The 26748-nt window shown below is 37.9% G+C and overlaps 1 protein-coding gene across 11 annotated transcripts in view; it reads right to left on the reverse strand.

The window, feature by feature from the left end:
* Nucleotides 1-26748, reverse strand: part of qtman (queuosine-tRNA mannosyltransferase) — a 379156-nt gene that overhangs the window by 293672 nt on the left and 58736 nt on the right. For all 11 annotated transcript variants that reach the window (XR_015757718.1, XM_087989232.1, XM_043694107.2 and 8 more), the window contains one exon: nt 8729-8938. Coding sequence is in view for 10 of the 11 variants with exons in the window: in XM_087989232.1 (XP_087845358.1) it covers nt 8729-8916 (188 nt within the window). In the remaining variant the exon portion in view is untranslated. The remainder of the gene's footprint in view (nt 1-8728; nt 8939-26748) is intronic.

Here is a 26748-nt window from a genome sequence, read left to right on the forward strand (position 1 = left end):
GCATGGCAGATGCAGTTTAATGTGGATAAATGTGTGGTTATCCACTTTGGTGACAAGAACAGGAAGGCAGATTACTACCTCAATGGAGTCAAGTTAGGTAAAGGGGCAGTGCAACGAGATCCAGGTGTTCTTGTACATCAGTCAATGAAAGCAAGCACGCAGGTACAGCAGGCAGTGAAGAATGCTAATAGCATGCTGGTCTTCATAACAAGAGGAATCGAGTATAGAAGCAAACAGGTAGTTCTGCAGCTGTACAGGGCCCTGGTGAGACCGCACCTGGAATATTGTGCGCAGGTTTGGTCTCCAAATTTGAGGAAAGACATTCTGGCTATTGAGGGAGTGCAGCATAGGTTCACGAGGTCAATTCCCGGTATGGCGGGACTATCTTACGCTGAAAGATTGGAGCGACTGAGTTTGTATTCGCTTGAGTTTAGAAGGCTGAGAGGGGATCTGATTGAGACATATAAGATTATTAAAGGATTGGACACTCTAGAGGCAGGAAGCATGTTTCCATTGATGGGTGAGTCCTGAACCAGAGGACACAGTTTAAAAATAAGGAGTAGGCCACTTAGAACAGAGTTGAGGAGAAACTTCTTCACCCAGAGAGTGGTGGGTGTATGGAATGCTCTGCCCCAAAAGGCTGTAGAGGCCAAGTCTCTGGATACTTTCAAGAAAGAGTTGGATAGAGCTCTTAAGGATAGTGGAATCAAGGGTTATGGGGGTAAGGCAGGAACAGGATACTGATTGAGGAAGATCAGCCATGATCATAATGAATAGTGGTGCTGGCTCGAAGGTCAGATTGGCCTACTCCTGCCCCTATTGTCTGTTGTCTACTCTGTCTAGGCTATGCAAAATATTGCATCTTATGCAAGCAGAAACATAATTCTTTGAAGTCAAAATCTGAAAGAGCGTATGTGAGGTTACAAATTTGTTGCATCCTTTTTATAAACAGGTGATCACCATATAACTAGGTTGTTTTACAATGATTGTATCTAATGTAAGTCACAAAATGAATGTGTATATAACGAGAGGCTACACATGGACCAGTAATAAATGTGAAACTCATCAACTGGTAACACTTTGTGGCATGCACCTTTGACCCATCTGTCTATTAAATTAGCCTGTTAAGTAAAATCCTGATAGCTTCTGTACAGTGTACCACTTCTGATTTTCTTCCTGGAAAATTACACAGTTCAGAATTTTACCGTACCACTTGTTTGATATGCTTTACTACAACTCTTAGGACAATCTTCTTGCACCCAGTTCATACTACAAGAGTATCAAGTCACCACATACGATAGAATGTGTGTGTTTTGCCTGGACACACTGCTATTTCAATTCCCTTTTGAAAGAATGAAAATAAAGTTGTTGCGAACTTGGGCAAGCTAAACTTGTGACACCACATCCAAATAGCTCCATCCTTCATCCATTCAGTACTTAGAATATGCCAAGAAACTGACTTACCCGTCTCAAGAGGTGAACTCCTGTTGGCAGGCTGAATGTGGTCCTGGATCTTGCCATGCACAGATAATTTTTAAAAAGCTGACCTTTGAAAAATCAGCAAGGTCAGCTAGTGATGTCCTAGTGAGGTCAAATCTTCCTTCATAAACTGTGCAAATTTCTAAGTATTCAATTCCTTTTTCTTAATTTTTCACTCAAAATTTCCATTATTTTACATATCAAAAAATATTGGATTGGTCATGATTTCAAAGAAACAGGTAGTTAGTGAAATTTCCCCTCATTAATCATACATCACAAGAAAATAACAAATAAATACAAACTATGCAAAAGAGAGCTCATATCACCACTCATCATGAATTCAAAAGCTACTGTGGCACAGAATGAAACAGTTTCATGACTAAAAAAGAAACACAAAATAAAATTGTAAGCTATCAGATATACAGCAATATCCCTGAGTTTAATCTGATCACAGTTTCGCTCCACAAAATGTTGAACAATTATATTGCCAAGTCAGTGGGCAGACACATGTGACAAAAATATTTCATGACAGGAAATCATTATTAACCTGGTGGTTTTCTGGCATTTCTGTTGTGGAAATTTTTCTGTAATTTTTTCAAGGTTTGCAACATGTGTTCTCTCTTAGTCAAATGTTGTTCTGCTACAGTTTAATCTTCAAAGTTTAATGAAGTTCCTACCTGTTCAACAGAAAAATACTTTAAATATACAAGCACATGTTCTGGGAATCAGCCATTCTATAAAAGCACCACAAAAAACTGTCCTCAAAACCATAACCACAGCATTTTACTAGAGATTTTTAAGCAGTATAACTTGAAAGTTAGCCTCCATAAAGCACTAACGTGTTCTTAATTTTCACTGATGATGACGACTTTAAATTTGTTATCTGACAAAACACACCATGAAAACCATTCTTTTTTTTCTTAAATGAAGCCAAAAATACACACATTGAGGAGTAACAGACACACCATGGAGCTGTTACTCCAGGGACTTTCCCCTCCTACACAACGCCATTAGTCACCTCGTTTTAAAGTTTCGTAATCGGTAATACAAACTAAAAGTGCTTAAGTAATTGCTCTGAATGAAGCCTCTTTCAAATGTTTCAATATTCAGTACAGAATCCACCTCAGAAACACAGGAAATGGTTGAGGGGGAGGAGGAAAGCATGAGCAATGATTTCGACATGTGAATTTGGGAGAATGCTATTATCCACGTAGGTACAATCACTTAATTCTTTGAAAGGTGTTCAAAGGCCACGTGCAATTAAAATGTGGCCGTCATTGTGCATGGGTACTTGATTCTTTCAGAACTAAGTGGCCAAATGATCTTGCCCACTTGGATGAATGCAACTCCTTTTCTGCCTTTTACCCTCAGTTTGCTATGGAGGGAAGTATGAAGTGTTAGCATGAGAGCACCAAAATGTAAATAGTAAAATAGTTGCAAGGAGCTACAGGCCAGTACAAAATAATTATTGGAAAGCTTGCAAGGAGTAGGTTAACCCTTTTTTTCTGAGATCAAGTAAAAGCATATGCTTCAGAAAGCATTCTAGCAATATACCTTATTTATTTAGTTCAGCTTGGTTCAATTCATAATTCATCACTTCTGAATCGAAATGATACAAGTCCAAACTTTACTCTAAACTTTGAACACAAGGTGTAGACGGACTCTTTACTACAGTACTGAAGGAGCGTTACATTGTCAGAGGTACAGTTCTTAAACCAGATTTCTACTTGCTTGTTCATTCAGATGTAATAGATCTCATGGTATTATTCAAAGTGCAGGCAATTGGTAAATGATGATACTGATTAATGATGTCCCATCATCTAATACAATTAAAACCAGATTTAATGGATCATTCATCTCATTTGCTGTCTGTGGGATGTTACAGTGTGCACATTTGTTGCCACATTGACTAACATAATAGCAGATAGAGCACTGATACAATACATATGCCCAGATATCCCAATCAAGGTCAGAAACCCGAATCTGACCCTAATTGGATTAAACATTACACTTAATTTAGGCGTCTTCTGTGTTGGATTCCTGGACAGGGAAAATTCTGTTACAAAACTGAAGTTAGGGGTAGGTTCTTCACTCAGCGAGTCGTGAGTTCATGGAATGCCCTGCCAGTAGCAGTGGTGGACTCTCCCTCTTTATGGGCATTTAAGCGGGCATTGGATAGGTATATGGAGGATAGTGGGTTAGTATAGGTTAGGTGGGCTTGGATCGGCGCAACATCGAGGGCCAAAGGGCCTGTACTGCGCTGTATTCTTCTATGTTCTATGTTCTAAAACTACCCAAGAATCCAGGAGTCCAGCAATTTAGAAGAACTTCACAGAAGATATTCACCAATGTTTGCACCAGTAAGTGTACCATGTTTTCTGATTTAAACGTCCAGCAAGACAGCAGCCACTTAGACAGCTCCTATGAAAGGGTGAAAATGCAAGCTAACTGTGGGTTATTGTGACAGTTGAGCGAGGGGCAATGTACCAGGTGGAAGAGTGCTTAGAATAGGTGTCAGATGGATGAGATCATTAGGTGCCAGGTGGGTAAGGTGGGTAGAATACCAGGTGGGTAGTACGCTAGGTAGGAGAAAGGGATCTAAAGAGATTAAGCTGAGGGTAGCAATGGTGAATTGAGGGATTGGTTTAATAGTTACCCAGAGTTTGGAGAAGGATTTTAAATTCTCTAACTTTTTTTCTTGGGAAGCTATTAAGCTAACTGAGGCAAAACCTCCCAAGGTTTCTAACTTTATAATACATTTTCAGAGAGTTCCAGAAACAGGTTATTGCTGACCAGAAGTTTCCAGTTCCCAGTCAATTCCCAGAGTCTGGTGCATCTGGGGATCCAAATGGTCCTGATGCACAACTCCAGTCTATGCTGTTCTAATGACTATCTGGCCATAGAATGTTTAGACAACCGTATGCAAAGCATTTGGGATATCCTGAGACTTGGTCAACAGCTATATGAATGCCAGTTTCTCCTATTATTCAAAATCCACATCTGAATAGAAATATATCAATGTGATCTGAAATTTGGTAAAGCATCCTCAGGACCCAGATCTTAATTATTGACATGCTCTGATTCCCTCTTTGTAGGTGACTTTCATAAATCTTTCTTGGGTTACCTAAGAAATATAACTACTAACCATCTATGATTGGTATGAAATCTTCAAGAATTACAAACAATTCTCTTGCACATGTGCTATGAGCAGCCCAGAAGAAAAAATGTTCAGAGCTTTCATTTTATTTGAATATTTTTTATTACAACATATAAAAGTGGAGAAGTAAGGTGGAAAGAAATCAAAATCAATACTTCATCAGACTGGCCAACTAGATTTGCAAAACTACGAAAATGTAGTCCTAAGCCGAAGTAGTGTGCGTTCAAAACTTTCTTGATTAATCACACCCTGTCGTAAATTGCACCTTTATACTTTGCAATGATATACAATGATATATTATATTTCTCCCCAAGATAGAGGATAAAAGGCATGTCTCTTTCTTATTCCTTCGGGTAATTTATCAAAAATGCACATATTATATTTGAGCATTATTGTTTTAAGAGTGCAATTTTCCAGGCAGGGCTTATAAATTTCAAAATTTAAGAAACGTTTAAGCAAAGAGATTCTATCTCCAGTTATCAATGCAATATTGCAACACATTCTTCTAGCTAGGCCCACTATTCAAGGCAGGAAAAGGAATGTTTATCTAACACTAATCTAACCAGATAATGCCACGTCAGCTGACAGGAAGAAAAAGGCTGTGCTGAGAAACACTAGTGCTAATGCCAGTGTATTATTTATTGTATTTAATGCATGATATATTTGTAATTCACAGCTAACTAAAAATTGATATGACTGGTCGCAAGCTCTTTAAATCAATAATTTTATATTAGTTTGGTTGAATTGCATTAGAATGGCTTAACCTACAAATATACTCTACATCAAGCACATCTTCTGGTAAAAGGATGAGATTTTAATTTTTCAACGACACATGCATGTGCATATGGGATGCTCCTCCTTTAGCAAATATAATCATTTCCAGTATGCCCGATTATTCTCCAAAGTACCTAGATGCAGCAACATTATAACTCAAGTGCACAGAAATCCAATCCAAAACATCCGCCTGCTAAAGGAGGCGCTAACTTTAAACAGTAAAAGCCTGCTGCACTCCAGCAAATTAACAGCAGATAAAACACAGCAACTAAAGCAAACAATAAAATAGCAAACTGAGAAAGAAATGAAAGATCTCTCAGAACATGACGACAAAGTACCAGCACCAGAGTCTGGTGCTCAGTGCCAGCAAGCATTGCTGAACCTTGAAGTCGAGCATTCCACTTGCACCTCCGGCTCTGTTTTGCCAATAAAATAAATTTCTTAAAGAAACTATTCATAAGCATTTTTAACAAGCCATAATGAAAAAAAATAACACCCATGGTACAAAACAGACACAACACTTGGCCTCGGTTCTTCACAAAAACATACCATTGCCCCCCATAGTGTATCCTCTATAAACGTTTTATAGCACTGCAGTATGACTTTAAAAGGAAAATATATACTTGGTGGCAGGATGGGGGAGAGCAGCAAACAGCCACCATCTCTCAACATTCTTTAAGGCATTAAATTTTTGTATTAGCTTTACTTCCTCAATGTTCTACCTCTTAAGACCTTTATTTCTATGGGATCTGATTCCAGCTAAAACTGTGTTGAATCAGTCATTTTGTGTTATAAGTATAGGCTAAAAGAGCCAGCTGCCTAATCAGCTACATGCAGCATTACAGCTAAAATGACACATTGGTTGAAACAATGTCCTACTTGTCCATTTTGGTGTAATGCTCAGAGGAGCAACACCACATGATCTGCTACCCGTGTCAGAGTTGAAACACCAAATGTCACCATCGCAGAGATCTATTAGTTTAGTACAGATTTCTACTGAGATCAGAGATGTCTGGAATGCTAATGTTCTCCATTGACTATTTACGTTGAAATCATGAATGTGATTATAAAAATGCATTTATTATATTGCTACAAAGAGGAAAGAGAGGACATGTTCTCCTTGCTCATTTTGGCCTGGTTCCAGGCTACTTCTTGTACCAAGTAAGGCCCAAAACTCTCAAGTTTTCAATTAGTGGAAGTAACTCGTTGGACTGAGATGCAAATATGAACAAATAATCATTTGTAATATCTCACCAGGTAACTCAAGGAAATGTTTAATAAGTGGAGATGTTGTGAAACTTGACAGCGTTCAAAAAAGATTTACAAGGATGTTGCCAGGCTTGGAGGGTTTGAGTCATAGGGAGAAGCTAAATAGACTGAAGCTATTTTTCCTCTAGTGTCCAAGGCTGAGGGCTGACCTCACAGAGGTTTATAAAATCATGAGGACATGGATAGGATGAACAGCCAAGGTCTTTTCCTCAGGGTGCAGAAGTCCAAAACTAGAGGGCATACATTTAAGATGAGAGGGGAAAGATTTTAAAAGGACCTGAGGGGCAATTTTTTTACACAGGGGTGGTACATGTGTGGAATGAGCTGCCAGAGCAAGTGGTGGAGGTTAGTACAATTATAATATTTAAAAGGCATCTGGATGGATATATGATTAGGAAGGGTTTAGAGGGATATGAGCCAAATGCTGGCAAACAGGACTAGATTAATTTCGGATATCTGGTCAGCATGGATGAGTTGGACTGAAGAGTCTGTTTCCATGCTGTATATTTCTATGACTCTAAAGTCAAGGAAATTCTATACCAAGGAGAGAAAAAGACAAGTCCACCAATGGCATTCTTGTTCCATGTCCCAGCTATGAATTATGGAACAAGTCTGGAGGCCAAATTGTTTGTAGTCAAGCTCTATTAAGTGGTAAAGAAGCATATTTATGCAATCTCATTTCTGACATGTTAACTGGACAGAATCATATAAACAGAAAATAAATTGCCTGATACAAAGTTTTGTTCAATTTCCTTTGGAACTTTAGCAGGGACAAATTCTTTTCTGTTGTAATATCTACAAGATTTGTTAGTTTTTTGATCAATGGTTTCCATTTCATTTTAGACTGGTAATACCGATCAGTACTAAATTGAATTCTAATCTTAACAGAAAACAACAAGTATTCGATGTTCACAATATTCCCTGGACAATCTTAAAACAAAAATGGAATTCAAGTTCTGCATTATAAACAATATGGCCGCACTTCTCAGAAGGCTACATCTGGATAATCTAAAAGTCAAATTAGGTCCAGGTGTAGGTTAATAATGAATGACTAGAAAAGGGTCATCTGCAATGCAATTTAAAGAGTAAATGTCACCACCAATAAAGATTATAAAAATGAATTAGTTAAACATGAATAAAGTGGACACCCAAAGTGATAAATGACATCACGCACCTATTCAGAGGTTCATGGATTTATTTATTCAGCTTTCAGTCTTCATTCTTGCAAGTAAACGTGTAGCTTGGAACAAAGCAATGACCAACATGTCCAGCTAGCTGCTGTGTGACCACATTCTCAATGAAAGATAAATAATTATTATGTAGGCACTCTATTATTGGTTTATATTGTTATTAATAAGTGGGAAATTACCTTCTTAGATACTTATTAGAAAAAACAAATAGCATTCCCACGTCTTTCCTTGCTTTTTTTTATATTTTCTATCTAAGCAATAAATTTTGATTACATTGTTAGGTGAAGAAATTTGGAGAATGTCTCAGCCCTCAAGCATATGGAAGCCAAATTAACAACAGACTTAGTCATTAACCTAGGGGTCTACAATGATCATGTCATTTCAATTGCTTATATTAATACAGCTTTCTGATAATATCAGACTCAGTATCTCCAAGAAGCCAGTTCTCACAAGATATCATCAATGCTCTCTATACATTTTCTTGGAAATGTTTAAATAAAACTTTAATTGTAAATATTCAAAAAGGTGCTTTAAATTTAATCACAATACTTCTCAACTGATCGATTTTAGAAAGGGCACGGATGACAACATTCTCTTTAATGCAGTGTCAAAATCGCACATTGGAAATGAACAGCTTTCATCACATTTTAATACTCCTTCTGCCATGAAAATATTCAATAAACAGAATGAGTGTTAGAGCATGTGACAACTACTGTGACAAAATGTTTGGCACAATATTGACACTGAAGATCGAGTTAATAAAGCTTTAGAAAGTGTACAGGGGGTTCCCCGGCTAATCCACAAAATAACCACTTCCAAAACAGTTAAACTTTTGTGGCTATCTCCTGCGTTTGCATACCTGTAATTTTCACTGGGTGGTATTGTCTGCATGAAGTAGAGTGCCGCAGTACGAGCTCTCCAGTGCCATTTCTTAGCTGGCAAGGTAAAGACAGAACATCCCTTGATTTCCTCTTGAAATAGGTCAAGTAGCTGTTTATGGGAACCCCCATAAAAGGCTTCAATCATCAGGACACTCATACTGATCATGATAGACTCATGCTACAAGTACCTATGAGTAAAACAAAATGTTAAATGAAGTTAACAGTTATTGCAAGAGAAGGTTTTTTTTTAAAAGTTAGGCTATATGTTAGGGTTTCTCATGCACCAAATGAAGCAAAATTAGAACTTGTATAGTCAGTAATAATATGATACACCATAACATTAACCACACCACAAAACATGGGAGAGTAGCTTTCGTTGATGTCCCACTTGATTTTATCAAATCTTCTGGACTCTTCAGGTACACTTTGACTTCTGGTATATCACATACCATTGTTACTCTCTTAATTTTGCTTATTTAAAATAATACATGCAACTCTTTCAGAGTAAGGTATAGAAACCAACAACTACAAGGCTAAACTTTTTATATTAACAAGACTCTTGACTGCTGTATGGCAGATCTGATCTTAACTAAGTTTTTCCACTCTAAAAGGATTGTTAATCAAAATCAAGCTGTAATGTATTTCTAAGAAAAACTGGAACCCACAAAATTACATTAATAAGCACTTGCCATGTTTCCTTGAATATGATCCAATGATGCACTGGAATGCTGTGCATCGATATAGTTTCAATCATAAGAAAACCTGCAATAAATCATCACTCTACACTGAACAAGACTAGCACTCCAAGACATGTGGTTTTTACTCCGAATTCGATCTCTTTTATAACTTAGTGGAGTTGGATCTAAAAGAAAGAAATTCCAACAGGTGTAAACTTAATGCTGATAACAACTAGCGTTTATAAAATCAATCAAAATATTAACAAGCTGGTCTTTTCATTAAACACCATTCATGTTTGACAGCTGGGTAAAACTACTTCTCTGCTGTGGTAGGTAGTTTTCTTTCTCTCTTCCCCATACATATGTAGGCAGACATTGTGTTCAACATGCTTTTGCAAATAGATATAAAATACTATTTTGTTGTAAAAATGATTTATATACTAACATAATACAATAATGCCATGGCCCATTTCCTTAAATGCAATAGTTACACAGCAATGTATTATTAGATTACTGTCCTGTCTCACCTCATAAAAAACAATAATGAATTTGCAGGTGTGTATTACGATAAGCGATGCACCTAAGGATTACTTTAGGCATTTGAATTCCCTTGATATAGTACTTAAATTAATCATACTACATTATTAAAGCGATCACATTATACCCCATAGTTGTCTTACTGTACAAGGGCTGATTTCATAATTTAGTTAAAGGTTGTGTAATTATAAATATCAGTCACCATCATCTTTATAGGATTTTAAAATGTATTTTGGTACACTGACATTGCATTTTAAAAGAAACAACATATTATAATACTGTAGTCTTTTAATAGCAGTAGCTCCTGAGTGTAGATCTAATTATGATCATTCAGAAATATGATCTGTCTGAAATTAGAAAAAATATTTTTTAATAATCATCAGCCTTAAATTCATTGTTGCCTCAATGTTAACAATCCGAAGTGTTATGTTTAAATCATGGAATTCAACAAGAATCATATCTTCCTACCAGTGCAACTATACAAATGTTAAAGGGTCTTAATACGATAGTGCTATAAATATGAATTGCCTTTGTACATTAACTTATTTAGCTAGCACTTGATCTTGTGCAAAAGTAACTTCCAATTACATTAGCTCATTTTGGGTTGTTTTAAATAAACAAAAAAAAACCCAGAAATTTTAAGTGACAATATTTTCAAATGCATTCATGGGACATTGCTCTGTCCACTACTTTCACACAACTATTAATCCACCAAAAGTTGATAGAAAAATGGCGCACACATACGTTGAGGCTTCAGTTGAAAATAATCCCAACAGGCACAGACAATATTCAGTCAGTCATAGCTCAACCACTTTTTTCCTGCATGCAGGGTTAATAAAATTGCTCTTGGTTTAAACTGACACACACCTGGCCAGAAAGTACAGAGGTGACAAAGCCTGAAAGATAGCTGCTTGTGTCGATTAGAAAAAGGAAGTCTGCTAGTGAAATGTTAGTCCCCCACCCACACACCATCTTCATCTGGAAATATCACAGCTGCATACCTTTCCGTTTGTATCACCAGGATGACCGGATGATATTTAAAAATATACACAGTTAGCCACATTGCGTAAAATATTAGAGCTTTACTTTAAAGTTTGTCCAGGTCATCCTGTTTCAATAAAATGAGAAATTATTACAATAGTTAAATCAGCCCTTCATGTTTAGAACATGAATTCATGTGATGCCACTCTTCAAAAGTGCTCACTTCTGACAGTGAAGTCAATCTGTAATAAAGCAACATAATTGCCTCAGGCTGAAATATTCTTTAAAAAAAAGCACATGATTTTGCATACCTGAAGATTTACTTATTACAGAAAGGATTCTTCAGTACAAGTTGTGTAGCTGCCTAGAGATTCCTGCATTTTGATCCTTAAGTGAGCACATTATGTTGTACTTGCAACAAGATTCCTATCACATCAGCAATCAAATTAACACATGCTTCAAATCAACCCTGTTCACTAAGAAAACTGGGGTGTTAATAGCAATTTTCAAAGTGAAAACAATATTTTACGCTGCAACTTTTAGTTTTGCCTCACAATAAGTGGCACAATTATTTGAATAATTTTACAAAACTGGACTCATTGATTATTGATTAAGTAAAAACATTTTGAATTTTAACACAGTCTTGAATACCTTCATTGGTCGATTCATGAACAAATTGTTGGCTCCATAATGGCAAATGATAATTTTCTTGTTGAGGTGTAACATGCAACTACAAAACAGCAGGATGTACAATGGCAATGATTCACTTGAAACATAAACATTGTTTTAACAGGTCTCTCGGTCAACGTCTAACAACCTTACAAAGATACCTTTTCTTTACACTGAAAAGGAAATCATAATTATGCATGCAAACTCTGGGGATAAAGAAAAACACAAATTTGTTGAATTTTACCAGCCTTTTGGAAACAGGCTGGGTGCTGGGAGAACTTACACAATAGCAGCAGAAGCATTTGGAAGGGAAATCTGATGTCTTCCCTCCACCAAAAAACAATCCCATAAATAGGAGTAACAGAAGTACAGGCACCTGAAGACCAGGAATGGACAGTTAAGTGGCTAATTCACACCATCACCAGCTTTTTACTGGCCCTGCAACATGGTAAAGGGTGATTCATCTCCACAAGAACTGTGTGGATTGATATTTTCATGATATTTTCTGCGGCAGGAAGATTGGTGAGGTCAAGCATACCTTCCCCTCTCATTGGTTGCTCTACCATGAACACAGGCCCCATCTAGCAGCTATGTGCAATCTGGGTTGGACAGCTCAGTCAGTAGTGGTGCTACCAAGCCAATCTTGGTGAAGGGCATCAAATAACCTACCCACATTCCATTCTGCATCCTTGCCACCCTGTGTTTCCTCCAAGTGGTCTTCAAGTTACAGCAGAACTGTTTCAGCAGCCAAGGAAGGTGTGCACATGGCAATCAGCAAGAGGTTTCCTTGCCCATGTTTGACCTGATGTCATGAGACACCATGTGGTCCAGATTCAATGTTGAGAACTTCTAGGACAACTCTAGGTACATTATTGTGCCACTACCACTGTCCAGTTGCAGAGACAGGACATGTTAGACATCTGATACATGGTTTGTAAGGTATAATTACATGAGCATGACTATTTCAGGCTGTTGGCTGATTAGTCTCAGACACCTCTCCCAATTTTGACACAAGCCTCCAAATGTTAGTAAGGAGGATTTTGCAGGATTGACAGGGCTGTATTTGTCACTAGCATTACCAATGCCTGAGTTGGTGGTGATTTCATTCTTTTTTTGAAACCTTTTGATGGTTTACTACAAGTGATTGGCTTACTAGGCCATTTCAGAGACCAGTTAAAAGACAATAACAGTGCTGTAGATCTGGAGTCACATGTAGGCTAAGCCAGGTAAGGATGGCAGATTTCCTTCCATGAAGGACATGAGTGAACCAGATTTTTTTTTTGGCAATTGATAATGATTTCAAATTCATCATTACACTTCTTAATGCCAAATCAATTTGGATTCAAATTCCAACTCCAGAATGTACCATAGTGGGAACCAAACTATAGTGTCCAGATAATTACTTGGGTCTCTTGATTACTAGACCAGGGGCAATATCATGACACAACAGATCCAGCCCCAAGTCCTGTTAAGCCCATTATTCTTAATAAGTTGCACTTGGTTATTCCTGCAGTTCTTTGAAATATTTAACAAAGGCAAAATTGAGCCTTTGAAAGGGCATCGTAGTTTTAAGAAGCCCTTTCTCCATTTGGAAAGCAGGATGCAATAACAGAATTTCATGTCATTGCGAACACAAAATTAAGCAAACTTTCTTTTCCAATTCATCTCCCAAATGATCTTCCTAATTGCAGACAATATGCAACTATGAAGAGGAGACCAAAACTCGGGAAACAAGTTTTACTTATTCCCAGGGCATGGGCATTTTTGGCCAGGCCAGTATTTATTGCCCATCGCTAATTTGTTATTATTTACTTATTATTTAGTGAATAGTACTTTAAAGGGTTGATAGGCATTTCCAGTGCCTACATCAGTGGTTATCCAGTTTCGTTTTTTTTTGAGATTTTTTTGGTGGATTGGAGGAATAGATTGGTTTGCTCGGCCATTTCAGAGGGCAGTTAAAAGTCAACTACATTGCTGTTGGGGTGGAGTCACATGAAGGCCAAATCAAGTAAGAACTACAGATTTCCTTCTGTGAGGAAAATTAGGGAACCAGAAGGGTTTTCTGACAATTGACAGCAATGGCATGGTCATCATTAAACCCTGAATTCCTGATTTTTTAAAAAAAATTGAATTCAAATTTAAGCATCTATTTTAGCAAAATTCATCTCGAGTCCCTAAAACATTAATGTGTCTCTGGATTAATAGTTTAGAGTAAAAAAGTCTCCTGGTCCTGATGGAATGCATCCCAGGGTACTAAAAGAGGTGGTGGGAGAAATAGCAAATGCACTTGTGATAATTTTTATTCAATGGACTCTGGGGCAGTTCCAACAGATTCGAAAATAACAAATGTGACACCAGTGTTTAAAGAAGAAGGTAGACAAAAGATAGGGAATTATAGACTGGTTACTTTAACTCCTGGAGTGGGGAAAATGATTGAATTTATTAAGAAGGAAGAAATAGCAAGACATCTAGATAGAAATTATCCCATTGGGCAGCATGAGTTCATGAAAGGCAAGTCATGCTTAACTAATCTACTGGAGTTCTATGAAGACATTATGAGCACTGCGGACAACAGGGACTCAGTAGATGTGGTGTATCTAGATTTCCTAAAGGCATTCAATAATGTATTGGCATGGATAGAGGATTAGTTAACTAACAGGAAAGAAAGAGTCTGGAGAAAATTAGAGACTTTCTCATTGGTGATCAGTGATTATTGGTGTGCCTTATACATGATTTGGAGTTGGGGACCACATGTAGCGTGTCAAAGCTTGTGGATGACACAGAGGTGAGTGGCAGAGCAAAGTGGCAGTGCAGAGGAATGTAAAACTTTGCAATGGGACATAGATAGTTTAAGTGAGTGGGCAAAAGTCTGACAGATGGAGTACAATGTTAATAAATGTGAAGTCATCCATCTTGGTAAGAATAACAGTAAAAAGGACTAATATTTGAATGATAAAAAATTGCAGCATGTTGCTATGCAGAGGGACCTGGGTGACCTTGTGCATGAATCACAAGGTTGGCCTGCAGGTGCAACAGGTAATTATGAAGGCAAATGGAATTTTGTCCCTCATTGCTAAAGGGATCGAGTTTAAAAGCAGGGAGGTTATGTTGCAGCTGTATAGGGTGTTGGTGAGGCCACACCTGGAGTATTGCATGTGGTTTGGTTTCCTTCCTTGAGAAAGGATGTACTGGCACTAGAGAGGGTGCAGATGAGGTTGTTTAAGTTGATTCTGGAGTTGAAGGCTGGATTATGAGGAGAGATTGAGTAGACTGGGTTTATATTCATTGGAATTTAGAAGAATGGGGGGTATTATAGAAAAATATAAAATTATGAAAGGAATAGGTAAGATAGAAGTAGAGAGGATGTTTCTGTTGGCAGGTGAAATTAGGACAAAAGGCATAGCCTCAAACTTACAGGGAGCAGATTTAGAAGAAACGTCTTCACCCAGAGGGTTGTGAATCTGTAGAATTACATGTCTAGTGAAATAACTGAGGCTTCCTTATTGAATGCTTTTAAAGCTAAGATAGATAATTTTTTGAAGAGTAAAGGAATTAAGCATTATGGTGAGAGGGCGGGTAAGTGGAGCAGAGGCCACAAAAAGATCAGCTGAGGTTGCAAAAAGACTACAACACAAAAATATCTGACTGAATGGCGGAGTGGGCTCGAGAGGCTCTTCTTTCTTATGTTCTTGTGTTCTTATGAGATAATAGCACTAGGCCATCACCTCCCCACAGAACATTAGCTTCTGCTTCTAAATGCTAGTCCAGTGACAAAACCATTACTCCACCCTCTTCCCCATACATCATTACAGGCTAGGCAACTTTGTGATTGGGAATGCTGTGGGACAGCTACATGCATGGAAATTCATGAAAAAATCTCAAATGAGTGGATACAAATAGTTAGAAAATATCCACTATTTGAAAAAGTATCAAAAATATTATTGCAATCCTTTAACTGTTAATCTCAGTTTATGGTTGTCTATATATTTCCAATATATTTAGCATAGTAAAAATCAAACTTCATTCTATACTCTATATGTATGCATTCTATACACACTACAGTCTTGCTAGTTATACATCTTCCTATATTAAAAGAATTTCATACCACTATTTTATTCATCTGGTACAGAATAATTTATATAGCTGTTATTCATGGCTTTGATAAAACATTAATATACCTGCTTTCTAAAAATCAGCAAGATATCTTTTTGAAAAGATTGTTGAAGTAAATCCAATCCCTGTGAATAGCTTTGATAATACTATCCTCGTAATTAAGTAAAGAATAAGCACTACTGGATGTAGGCTGCTATTGTAACACAGAGTATGCAACCAGTCATGATGGGCTCATAGTGTATTTTCCAAAAACGTTCCAGAAGTATATTAAGAATATGAAACATGAGAAAGCTATTCAGTCCACAAGCAAATTCTCTCTTTAGATCAAGTACAATTTCTCTCAATGTGACTACGACACAAATCAACTTCCTGGCAAAAGCAACTATCTCCCAGAAAATGTCTGAGAAATTTACCTGGACAAAAGCCTGACCAGTGTAAAACTCCAAAACATTAAACTAAATTCGTAGATGCTTACAATTCTGATCTAATTACATTCCACAAATAAAATCACTCTGAAAACATAATAATAAATCGTTATTCTTCATTTGCAAAAGAAGTATTTGCATTGTACAAGAAAACTAGGTAAATTTTCTTCAGACCATTACAGTTATTCCACAATGGATCAGTCTATGCAATCTGAAATTGGATCTTTTGGATCACACATTTAATGCGGCAAAACAATAAGATACAAATTCAACAAACTAAATGTCTCACAAATTTAACCCTATGATTCCTGGAAGCAAAGGAAAATTGAGAATAATTATACTTAGAAGCCAACGTAAAAGTTGCAGGGAGAGAAATAGTGCCGAAAAACAGGTATGAGGATTCCAACATGCAATTAAACAGCATCTAATGCTTCTGACGTAGGCAGCTAGCCAAACTTCTTCTGCCAGCTAATTTGCAGGATATTTGCATACAGTTAGAGATATTGAGTGACTGCCTGTCTACTCGTGTTACTTAAAGCTAGACTGCATCTCTTAAAGAAGAGGTGCATTTTGACTGGAGCACACTGGGATTGTTTATGGAAGAGTCTCTGTGAAGGAAGAACAGTGATTATGATTCAAAGGTGAAGAGAATATATTTAATGTTCTCTAAGACATTACAGTGGACACCTTGACAGAAGATGCTAAGTAAGACACCTGTGGTAGGCGAAGCCGAAGTTATATCTTGAGAACCCAGATGCAGAGCTATAAATGTTCAGCCTGAGTGGTGAAGGTCCATGAAAGCATCGTCAACTGGCATATCAAATCAATTGCATCACAAGTATCACACACTATCAATGCACTCACCTACCATCACAATTTCCATTATTCATGATGCATAGCTGACATTCATAGCTGCACCTCACCTCAATACACTTGTTATTTCTGCAGGTCTGTCCCACATTGCATTGCATATCAACTATTCAATATTACATGCCACATCATCCACAAGTTGCAGCTAAACTAATGGCACATTTAATTCTCTGTTGCAGGAATATTGGTGCATAACCAGAGGCAAATGAACCTTACCAGCAAGGTAGGTAGGGTGGCAGGGTTTCCTTCAAGGGTGAGAGACTTGGGGGCAGGGCTTTACAGAAGCATGACAACAAGCATAGGTGCACATCCTTCCAATGTGCAGAAGACTTTGATTACATTATTGAAGCAACCATTGCTGAGGCTGTGGTCAGTATCAATACTCATCAAATGTGAGTGTACCTTCAGACCTAATTTTCCTTCTCATATCCCACCAGATCCCTACCATTGTGTCTTTCTCCTGTCACATACCTTTGAAATGTGATCTGGTCAGACAAGACATGGAAAAAAATGTCAGTCTTTCATTCAAGAGCCACCAACTTAAGACACTGACACTGCACAGGTTACTGGCAACCAGGGCAAGAAAATGGGTTGGTACCAATGCCAGCCAACCAGCCTGCCAGAATGTGGATCGCATACAAACAATATAGTGGGTTCAGATAAAAATTTGCTAGAATAGCGTGTAGAAGGAGTGCCAGAAAGTGAGTGTTCAACGTTAAGTAGCATGGAGGAAATCTGCATCAATTTGCCCCAGAATGCATTTTGCACAGAGCTTCGAATTTATGCTCTTTTAAAAAATGAGTTGTCGTGCATAGCCACGTGCAGAACCTCCAAGAAGCTGCCAACTCCATTTGCACATGTGCGGACTCAATGTGATGTTGCATCTGACGATCAACACCTCAGCTTTGATAGCAGCATAAATAAAACCCATTAGTGGAAGCTCAAACTTATGTAATGTAAGGTCAACTTGTGACCATGTGAGCTCAATTGCCAATATGCAGATTTCAAACGTTCTATAGGACTTGAGGTGAGTCACAGCTGTCAAGCACTCAGTCCTCCAACAAATAATTTGGATTGCTGAGATGACACTCTATGTAGTCCAGTGACATTTGTGGAGCACAAACCTCATGTCTCTTGTGATGACAGTAGTCATCCTCCTACACCACCACCCTGTCAAAGCCCTTGTCATCTGTAATGCAGTCAACCCAGACTGAGCCAAAAAAGTTTAAGGTCATCCTGCAAGGCAATCTTCAGTCTTTTCCACTAAAACTCAGTAACCATCCACTAGGTACGCTGTAGCCATTGAAATAATAATATGTAGGAAAAGGCATAAGAAAGCCATTTCCGAAGGAAATGCACAAGAATGGGCAACATGGTGACACAGTGGTTACCACTGCTGCCTCACAACGCCAGATGCCTGGGTTCAATTCCCACCTTGGGCGACTTTTTGTGTGCAGTTTGCACATTCTCCCCATGTCTGCGTGGGTTTCCTCCGGGTGCTCCTGTTTCCTCCCACAGTCCAAAAGATGTGCAGGTTAGGTGAACTAGCCATGCTAAATTGCCCGTGGTGTTAGGTGTAGGGGAATGGGTCTGGGTGGGTTGCTCTTCGGTGTGGACTTGTTGGGCCAAAAGGCCTGTTTCCACACTGTAAGTAATCTAATGATTAGCAGGCCAACAGGTATCCCACTTAGACTATTTGCGGTGTATTGCACAAAACTGTAAATAAACAAACATTTCCAAAAACAGACTGAAAACATGCCCAGTCTACCACCTCAAATTACATTGAAAAGGCAAAGTAACAGGTTAAGCAAAGAACTTGGAGAACCTAAAGTTTCTTATTGCTTTCTGCATACCAACACCTCTGCCAATCAGAGTTAACGTGCTAATCAATCAGCACGCTTTGTCCTGTGGCACAAATTATGTTGAAATTTGGGGCACTTGTGTTTATCATGATGCAAGACAAAAAGCTTTCACAAGTTCAATATTCAACTATACAGCAATTTCATTTTGATCATATTTTAGATTAGATTAGATTAGATTAGATTCGCTGCAGTGTGGAAACAGGCCCTTTGGCCCAACAAGTCCACACCAACACTCCGAAGAGTAACCCACCCAGACCTATTTCCCTCTGACTAATGCACCTAACACTATGGACAATTTAACATGGCCAATTCAACTGACCTGCACATCTTTGGACTGTGGGTGGAAATCAGAGCACCCGGAGGAAACCCACGCAGACACAGGGAGAACGTGCAAACTCCACACAGACAGTCACGCAAGGCTGGAATTGAACCTGGGTCCCTGGCACTGTGAGGCAGTAGTGCTAACCACTGAGCTACCGTGCCACTCCCTTTTATTTCCTCAATACTTTTACCTAATGTGCATCAATTTCTGCTTTGAAATTTCAATTGTGATTCGAATAATAAATATATGCAACAAGTGATATAAGAAAGTGATGTACAGGTCAGCCATGATCTAACTGAAAGGGAGATCAGACTTAAGGAGCTACTCATATGTGTCCTCCTTCTCTATGTGAAACCTCAATTGTTCCTCGTGTTGCTGTCATTCCAAGATTGAACTCTTGAAACCTGTTTTGATTTATATTTAAATGTAATTTTATAACAAAATTTTGCTTATTGATCAGTGAACAGAAAACTAGATCTAATGATGATAACAGCAGAGAAAACGGGTGCAGATCATGAGCTTTGGAACCCAGGTATTTATTTCAACACCAGTCATTAGCTAAAACCAAACTGGTAACAAGCATAACAAAGAGTACATTGAGAGATCTGGAGGCAACATTTTTCTTTCAGTCAAAATACTTGGAATAGAAATACCAGCCAATTGTCACATCCTGTGGAGGTCTGGCAAAACAGAGAAAAAATAAATTTGTGGGGACACAAAGCAGAAAACCTGTTACACACACACATTTAACAGGAAAAATTATTTCTTCCAAGTTGAAAACAAGTAATAACTTACTTTTTAAAGCTGCGAATCTTCTGAGAAAATGCACAAGTGAGCTTTTGGAAAAAAACCACTACCTCATGCTGAAAACGTTATTTTTCAAGCAATCACCTGTCTGAATATATTTCCACACCAATTGGTTTTATACTTGAATTGTGTCATGGGTAACATTGAGTGGGTTGAGCAGCATGGTTTTAGTGTGGGTTGGGAGAGTCCATGCTCATTGCAAAGGTTAGTACGTTGTTTGGTTTCCGAGAACATGCTGCTGCTTCACTCCTCGAGTTCATCCAGTCAGAATTTAAATGAAGAAACACTTTCTGTGGCAGACCTCCCCTTGAAATGAAATTTCAAAGACAAAGACCTTAAAAACCACAAAAACATGGGTATCGATAAACAAACTAATCTATAGCTACTGATAATGGTCAGCTGTATGACAACCTTTCAAGGCATTGTGCAAAAAGACACTCTAAGGTTTGAGCATTATCAGCCTTTATATAGCACCTCATTCATGTAGAGAACAGTAGAAACACAAGTTCACATTTTGAGTCATCTGGGAAACTCAATACCCAAAGGGTATTTTATTTCTCACTTGCCTTTAGATTGTTCAGAGCTTCAGCAAATCATTCATGAAAAAAATAAACAGGCAACCTAGCTTAATGACTCTGCCTGTGACACACTTATGCAACCTATATGCAAGAACGGCCCATTGTGATTCACCTGTGATTGTACTCTTCCCACCTGTGGTGAAGAGCCACAAACAGAAATTACCATTAAAAGGATACAAACCCACATCCTATAACCCACATCATAGCATATTTATACCTATAGTTCCATACTACCCAAGGTGTTAATCATCAATCTTGCAGCTAAGGAGAAAGTAACAGGAGTCACCAAAAACATTTTTTAATGCACAGGGTACAGTGGAAGGAAACAAACTATTATGAAAATTCTAATCAACATTGTAGTATAATTTCATGCAAATGAAGGATGGGTTGCATTAAAAACTGACCATGTATAAACAGTGCTTGTTCACTGATCATAATACTTTGTCAATATAATTTGAAAATTAATTCTTCCACTGTTTTATTTTAGAAGTCATGGACAGGGTATTTTGTATGCAAATTTCAAAGGGCCTCAGCAAAGTAAAGAAGCGAGATTATTCTTTAGCTCCTGATAATGCTCCCCCTGAGAAATTGTGTGTATGTTACAGGTTTCAATGGAAACACATTATTTAAATGACCAAATTATTCAATTTAATTTTCCCTAATAGAGCTTAAAATTAATCATGGACCAATCCAGGCAATTGTTACTGAAAGATTAGTACACTGCATCTGTCCCATTCTGTGTATTGGTTGCAGTTGCTTGTTCATTGCTTTGTAGTACAACTATCAGGAATCATTTAGAAGGGGATGCTAGTAGTTAATTCAATGCTTATATAATAGATTTACAAAAACAAGATGGCAGAAACACTTAACAAGACAGGTGGTGTCTGAAGAGAGAAAAAGCAATTGATGTTTCAGGTCAATAATTAATTCACACAATTAAAAGATATTAGAAATGCAACAAGTTTGAAATAAGTAGAGGCTGGGAAATCTGTGGTGGCAAATGCACATGGTTGCAGAAGGGAAAGACAAAATGGAATGTCCATATTAGGATCAAAAGCAGAAGACATTAAATAACAAAATGGATGATGGTGCAAGGCAATTGAAGGTGATAATCAGACAAGAATCAAGGCTTCAGTATAATGGACCGATAAAGAGCAACAGCTGAACTATTGACAGTATCTGCTGTCCAAGATAGGAACAGTAATTCCAGTCAGAAATTGATTAAATTAATGCTAAGTCCAGAAGGCCGCATCAATTCTCTAACCAAAAGATGAGGTCCTGTTTCATAATAACACTGAAGAGGACTGAAGATAGAGAGATCAGAGTTGTTTCTCACTTTAGTTCTCTCTCCCATTCTGCCTTTTATAATGTGGTGGGAATGAGATAGAAGTAGAGGCAAGCAAGAAGGGGAAGTTAATGGTTTTGATTTTTAAAAAAAGGATATTGGGGTTTGAAAGCTAATTCTGGGCCAAACAGAATGAGAAAGGCCTGGTCAAGTGTCTCTGTGGGCAAATGGCCAGTGGTACAAACCAATATTTATTACATAATCAGAACATGATGGCTTCAATCTACAACCCACTAACACCGTTCACCTAAATTGAAGGGAAGATTTATTTTTGATAGAGTAAGGAGCTCTTGTGGTGCAGTAATGGTATCCCTACCTTTGAGCTCAGAAGTCCAGGTTCAAGTCCCACCTCTTCCACAAATGTGTAATAACCTCTCTGAAAAGACTGATTAGAAAATAGGTTAAAAACATTGAAGAAGTAGAGTTGGGTGGCTTGGTAACCATCCAGATTCCTTGTTTGTAGGTAATATCAGCATCAACAGAGCTGAATTTAGATGAAGGAGGGTATCAAGGATAAATTCTCAAGGGACTCTAGAAGCCAGATAAGTTAGCAGAGGATAGAATCACAAAGTCAATACTCATGTTGTGCATAGCGAAGGAAGGATAACGGAGGAAAATAATGTGGTCATCCTTTTGCAACTTTGCAGATGCTAATGAATAGGGGAGAAATAATACTCAGCTCCAGGGGATTTCAGTTGGGACTTTCTACTCATATTGTGAGCAAGACAGAAGTCATAAACAAATGTTTCAAGCCAACAGCTTAGTGGAACAAGGACAAAATGGCTGGGAGCTGATAATATGCTTAAGAACCCAATGGAATTGTAATTGAGAGGATTGATGGGGAGCAAAAATCGGCTAAGGATAATTTATGACAGTAGATTTTATCGAAAGAAAGATGGTACCTGAGGAAAGCAGATCATTAAAAATGTCAACAAGCACAGGAGTCACTAACAGTCAATAAGTGGTCAGGAATTGAGTGGCTTGGGAAAGAGTCAGTGAAAGACAGATCATTTAGAAAAACTGAACTTGGGAGAGGGCAAGAAGGATTGAATGAGGCATAGTGGATAGGAAAAGACAATATGCTTGACAACACAGGCAAACGGAGAAGAGCAGATGTTGACGGCACATGCACCTTAACCTGTAAAATAAAGAATCTTCAGATATAGTACTGGAGGGTGGTCAGGACCAGAACTTTTGTATGCTGTCCTTATACTCAGGTTATTGCTAGATTAGACTGTGTTATATGATAAATGCAGCATCCAATAATGCTGAATTAATAAATAACTGGACCAATAACACTAGCTGCACTCAACTTTGTTGCCCAGAATTATAATGGCAAAAACAGAATATTATAAAGTGGTTGGTATTGAGGATTTTTCATGTTGTGTAATGTGTTCTGTTCATATGATTTCACTGCCACTGGAATTTGTTCTATTCATGAGATTCCTGTGTACTATAATCCTTCACCTTCACAACTTGCATGCTTAGTCTAAACGCTGTGTTTCAGTCTAAGCTGCGCTGCAATTCTGATCCAGACTTTCAGTACCAATGCATCCTTGATATAAATATTTGGCCAGCATACTACAGCTCACATACAACAGTAAGCTGACTATAACAGACATCAAAATTACTATTGACCAACTTCCCGCAGGAAGAACAATAAGATGTCACATATGTTTAAAAAGTACCAAAGACATACAGGGACCTGCACAATGCACAAATCACTGAATGCAGCAGGGCAAGTTGAAAAGCAGTTAATGAAGAATACTGCATTTTATAAATAGGTGCATAGCCATGTTAGACCTTTTCTAAAACACTCGTTGATATTTATTCTTTCATTGGGCTAATGAACAAGCCCAGCATCTGTTGTCTTCCCAAACTGCTTTGAACTGAATGACTTGCTCAGCCATTTAAAAATGTACTTAAGAGTTAACCTAATTTTTATGGACATAATGTCAGGTGTAGAGCATGCCAATAAAGAATGGCAGATTTTCTTTCCTAAAGGAAATTGCCAATACTGTCTTGGACAGATGTATTCACAATGACTGAATTAGTGAGGAGGTAAAATAGATTTGCCCTCATTGGTTCTGTCACCATCTATCATGGGTCCAATGTCCTTCAGGATGCAGTCAACAGTGTTACTGAACTACTCTTATTCATAAGACCTCTATCCACAATATATTTTGACTTCTTGCTGCTGTCAGTACCTCTTTCAAGTTATATTCGACAGGACTGTATTGATCAGTCAGTCAGCTGAGGAATGGGAGTAGGTGATTATCAGCAGAAAACTTCTGTGCCCAGGCTGATGCTGTGAGACTTCAAAGAGTTAGAATCAGAGTTAGTGTTAACTCTGGGACATTTTGTCTTCTCTTTCTAATAACATAAATGTATTCATAATACTGTTACCCCCGATAAGTAATTGGCACATCAGATTCAAGCCAGGCAGAATCACATTCAAGCTGCCTGGATCCAGTTTGGACTAATTTTCCCTTCAGCAGGGCTGGGTGCAGACAAGCAAATCCAAAAGTCCACAGTGTTTGGAAAGTGGGAGAACCCCACCATCTAAGTATCTAATTTAGTATAGACAGGTATACACAGTAATTCAGAGATCCAACTAGCTTCGCTATGGAGTTAATTGAGCTTTTGGAGCCTTTGTTACATTTTTAGTTTAAGATCAATAGAAGGTTCAAACAATTTGGCATGTAAATTTAATTAGGAGCATGAATGTATCATTTGAGCCCAATTTTACGAAGTCAGAATTGACTTTCTTTTAATTTAAATACCCGAACTTTAAAGTTCTTGGATAAGTAGTACAAGAGAATCTTCTAATTCTATGCCAGTAGCTTTTATGAATTCAGATCCCAACGTGACAACAACATTTAGAATTTTTTTTAATCCTTCAATAAACATTTACCTTAAGAAAAATCTGGGGCTTTGTTATTTATTTTTAATTAATGTACAGCTAGTTTGAACACTTGCGTGTTCTGTCGTAACCAAAGAAGAATGGAAGAGCCAGATATAATTGCATTTGCAGTTCATTGCAGTAGATAAAAGTTATTAACAAACCTAAATTAAACACAATATAGACCCTACAATTCCATTAAGGTCCTACTCCCATTGTAAGTTCAATTGGGGATCAATAGAGCTCCATGTAGAACAAGGGGACCTGGTTACAGTAAATGGGAGTGAGGAGAAAACAGCCAGACTTGGAAGCTAAGGTTTTGTAAATCAATTTTCCCAAGGATTGAAAAAGTAATTCTTTGGCTTGGGAAAGTGAATGCCAGAGATGAGTCTTCATGCTCTCTGCTAATGAGACAATCATCCAATGACCCTTCAAAATTCAATAAGACATTGTCAGAGATGATCCAGTCACCAACACACTTACAAATTTCAGTCTAATATTCCATATGGAAGACAACTTAATGCAGAAACTTCATCAACCATCAGCAACTGAAAACTATAATTGCTTGATTCTGCAGTCTGCAACTGCCCAAAAACAAGAAAGTTGTTGCAATAGTTCAGGCAAAGCTAAATCCTACCAAACCACCAATTTTGGTTCGCAGCAAATCAATTGGCCCGGGATGCTGAGATGAATCTGAAATGAAGTTTCTTGATGTCCAGTGTACAACTAAAGCAGTTTCTCCTGAGCATCTGTTGTAGTGTTTAACTGGAAAAGTGACTGCCACAGAGGGTGTAAATTCCAAACAATAACAAATGTACATTTGTCTTCTCATTCCAATAGTTGTATTACGGATCTTCAGGGAAGCATATGTGGCCCTATTCTATTTCTGTCTTTATTTGTCAGCCTATGATATCCAAAGTGACATTATTCTCTTTGTTAAGGACCACCCCAAACAGAGTGATTGACTTCACATATGGAAGCTGAAAATGTGTTACTGGAAAAGCGCAGGTCAGGCAGCATCCAGGGAACAGGAGAATCGACGTTTCGGGCATAAGCCTTTCTTCAGGAATTCACATCATTCCTGAAGAAGGGCTTATGCCCGAAACGTCGATTCTCCTGTTCCCTGGATGCTGCCTGACCTGCTGCGCTTTTCCAGCAACACATTTTCAGCTCTGATCTCCAGCATCTGCAGTCCTCACTTTCCCTTCACATATGGAAAACAAACAAGTGAATCACTGCAAACACATATAAACAGAATTGGATAGTGGGTAGACAAATCATTTTTCCATTAATAGAAAGCAAGATAAATCAATAACGCTTTTGCAAAGGATTGACCAGATGATGCGCACACATTTTTAGGCTTTCAAATTCTCCTCAGTTACAAAAGTTGCTTCCTAGTTTGCTAAATGAATTTGATCCATGTTCTGATGAAACAAGTAGCAAAGGTTGTTGGAAAATAGTGGAAAAGGAAAAGTTTTAAATTTCTATTTGTTGTAGATAACAACGTCTATCTGACATAGACTACAGCTTCCCAATCGGATGGAACAATTCATGATCACTTGAACTATTAGCCTTCATAAGGTATCGACTGTATTTCAAAACCTGCTCTATTCAAAGCAGATGAGATGTAGACAGGCAAACAATCCTTTACAAGGATATAAAAAGGTTCCTTTTGCCTTTTATTATATGACATTTTTGTCATTCAATCTCTCTTGTTCTCTACCAGTTGTTCTTCTTCCTCCTAACCTCTGTCAAAGGCCTAAAATTCATCACATTTGTACCTTTATCCATCTATGAAGAATCATTTGACTTAAAACATTTATTCACAAATGCTGCTAGAACTATTGCGTACTTACAGTACTTTGTTTTTATTTCAGATTTCCAGCATGTGAAGAACTTTGTTTTTATAT

Source organism: Chiloscyllium plagiosum, unplaced genomic scaffold, assembly GCF_037043375.1.
Source record: "Chiloscyllium plagiosum isolate Xiang-an unplaced genomic scaffold, Cpla_swu_hap1 HiC_scaffold_7, whole genome shotgun sequence".
Taxonomy (NCBI): Eukaryota; Metazoa; Chordata; class Chondrichthyes; order Orectolobiformes; family Hemiscylliidae; genus Chiloscyllium; species Chiloscyllium plagiosum.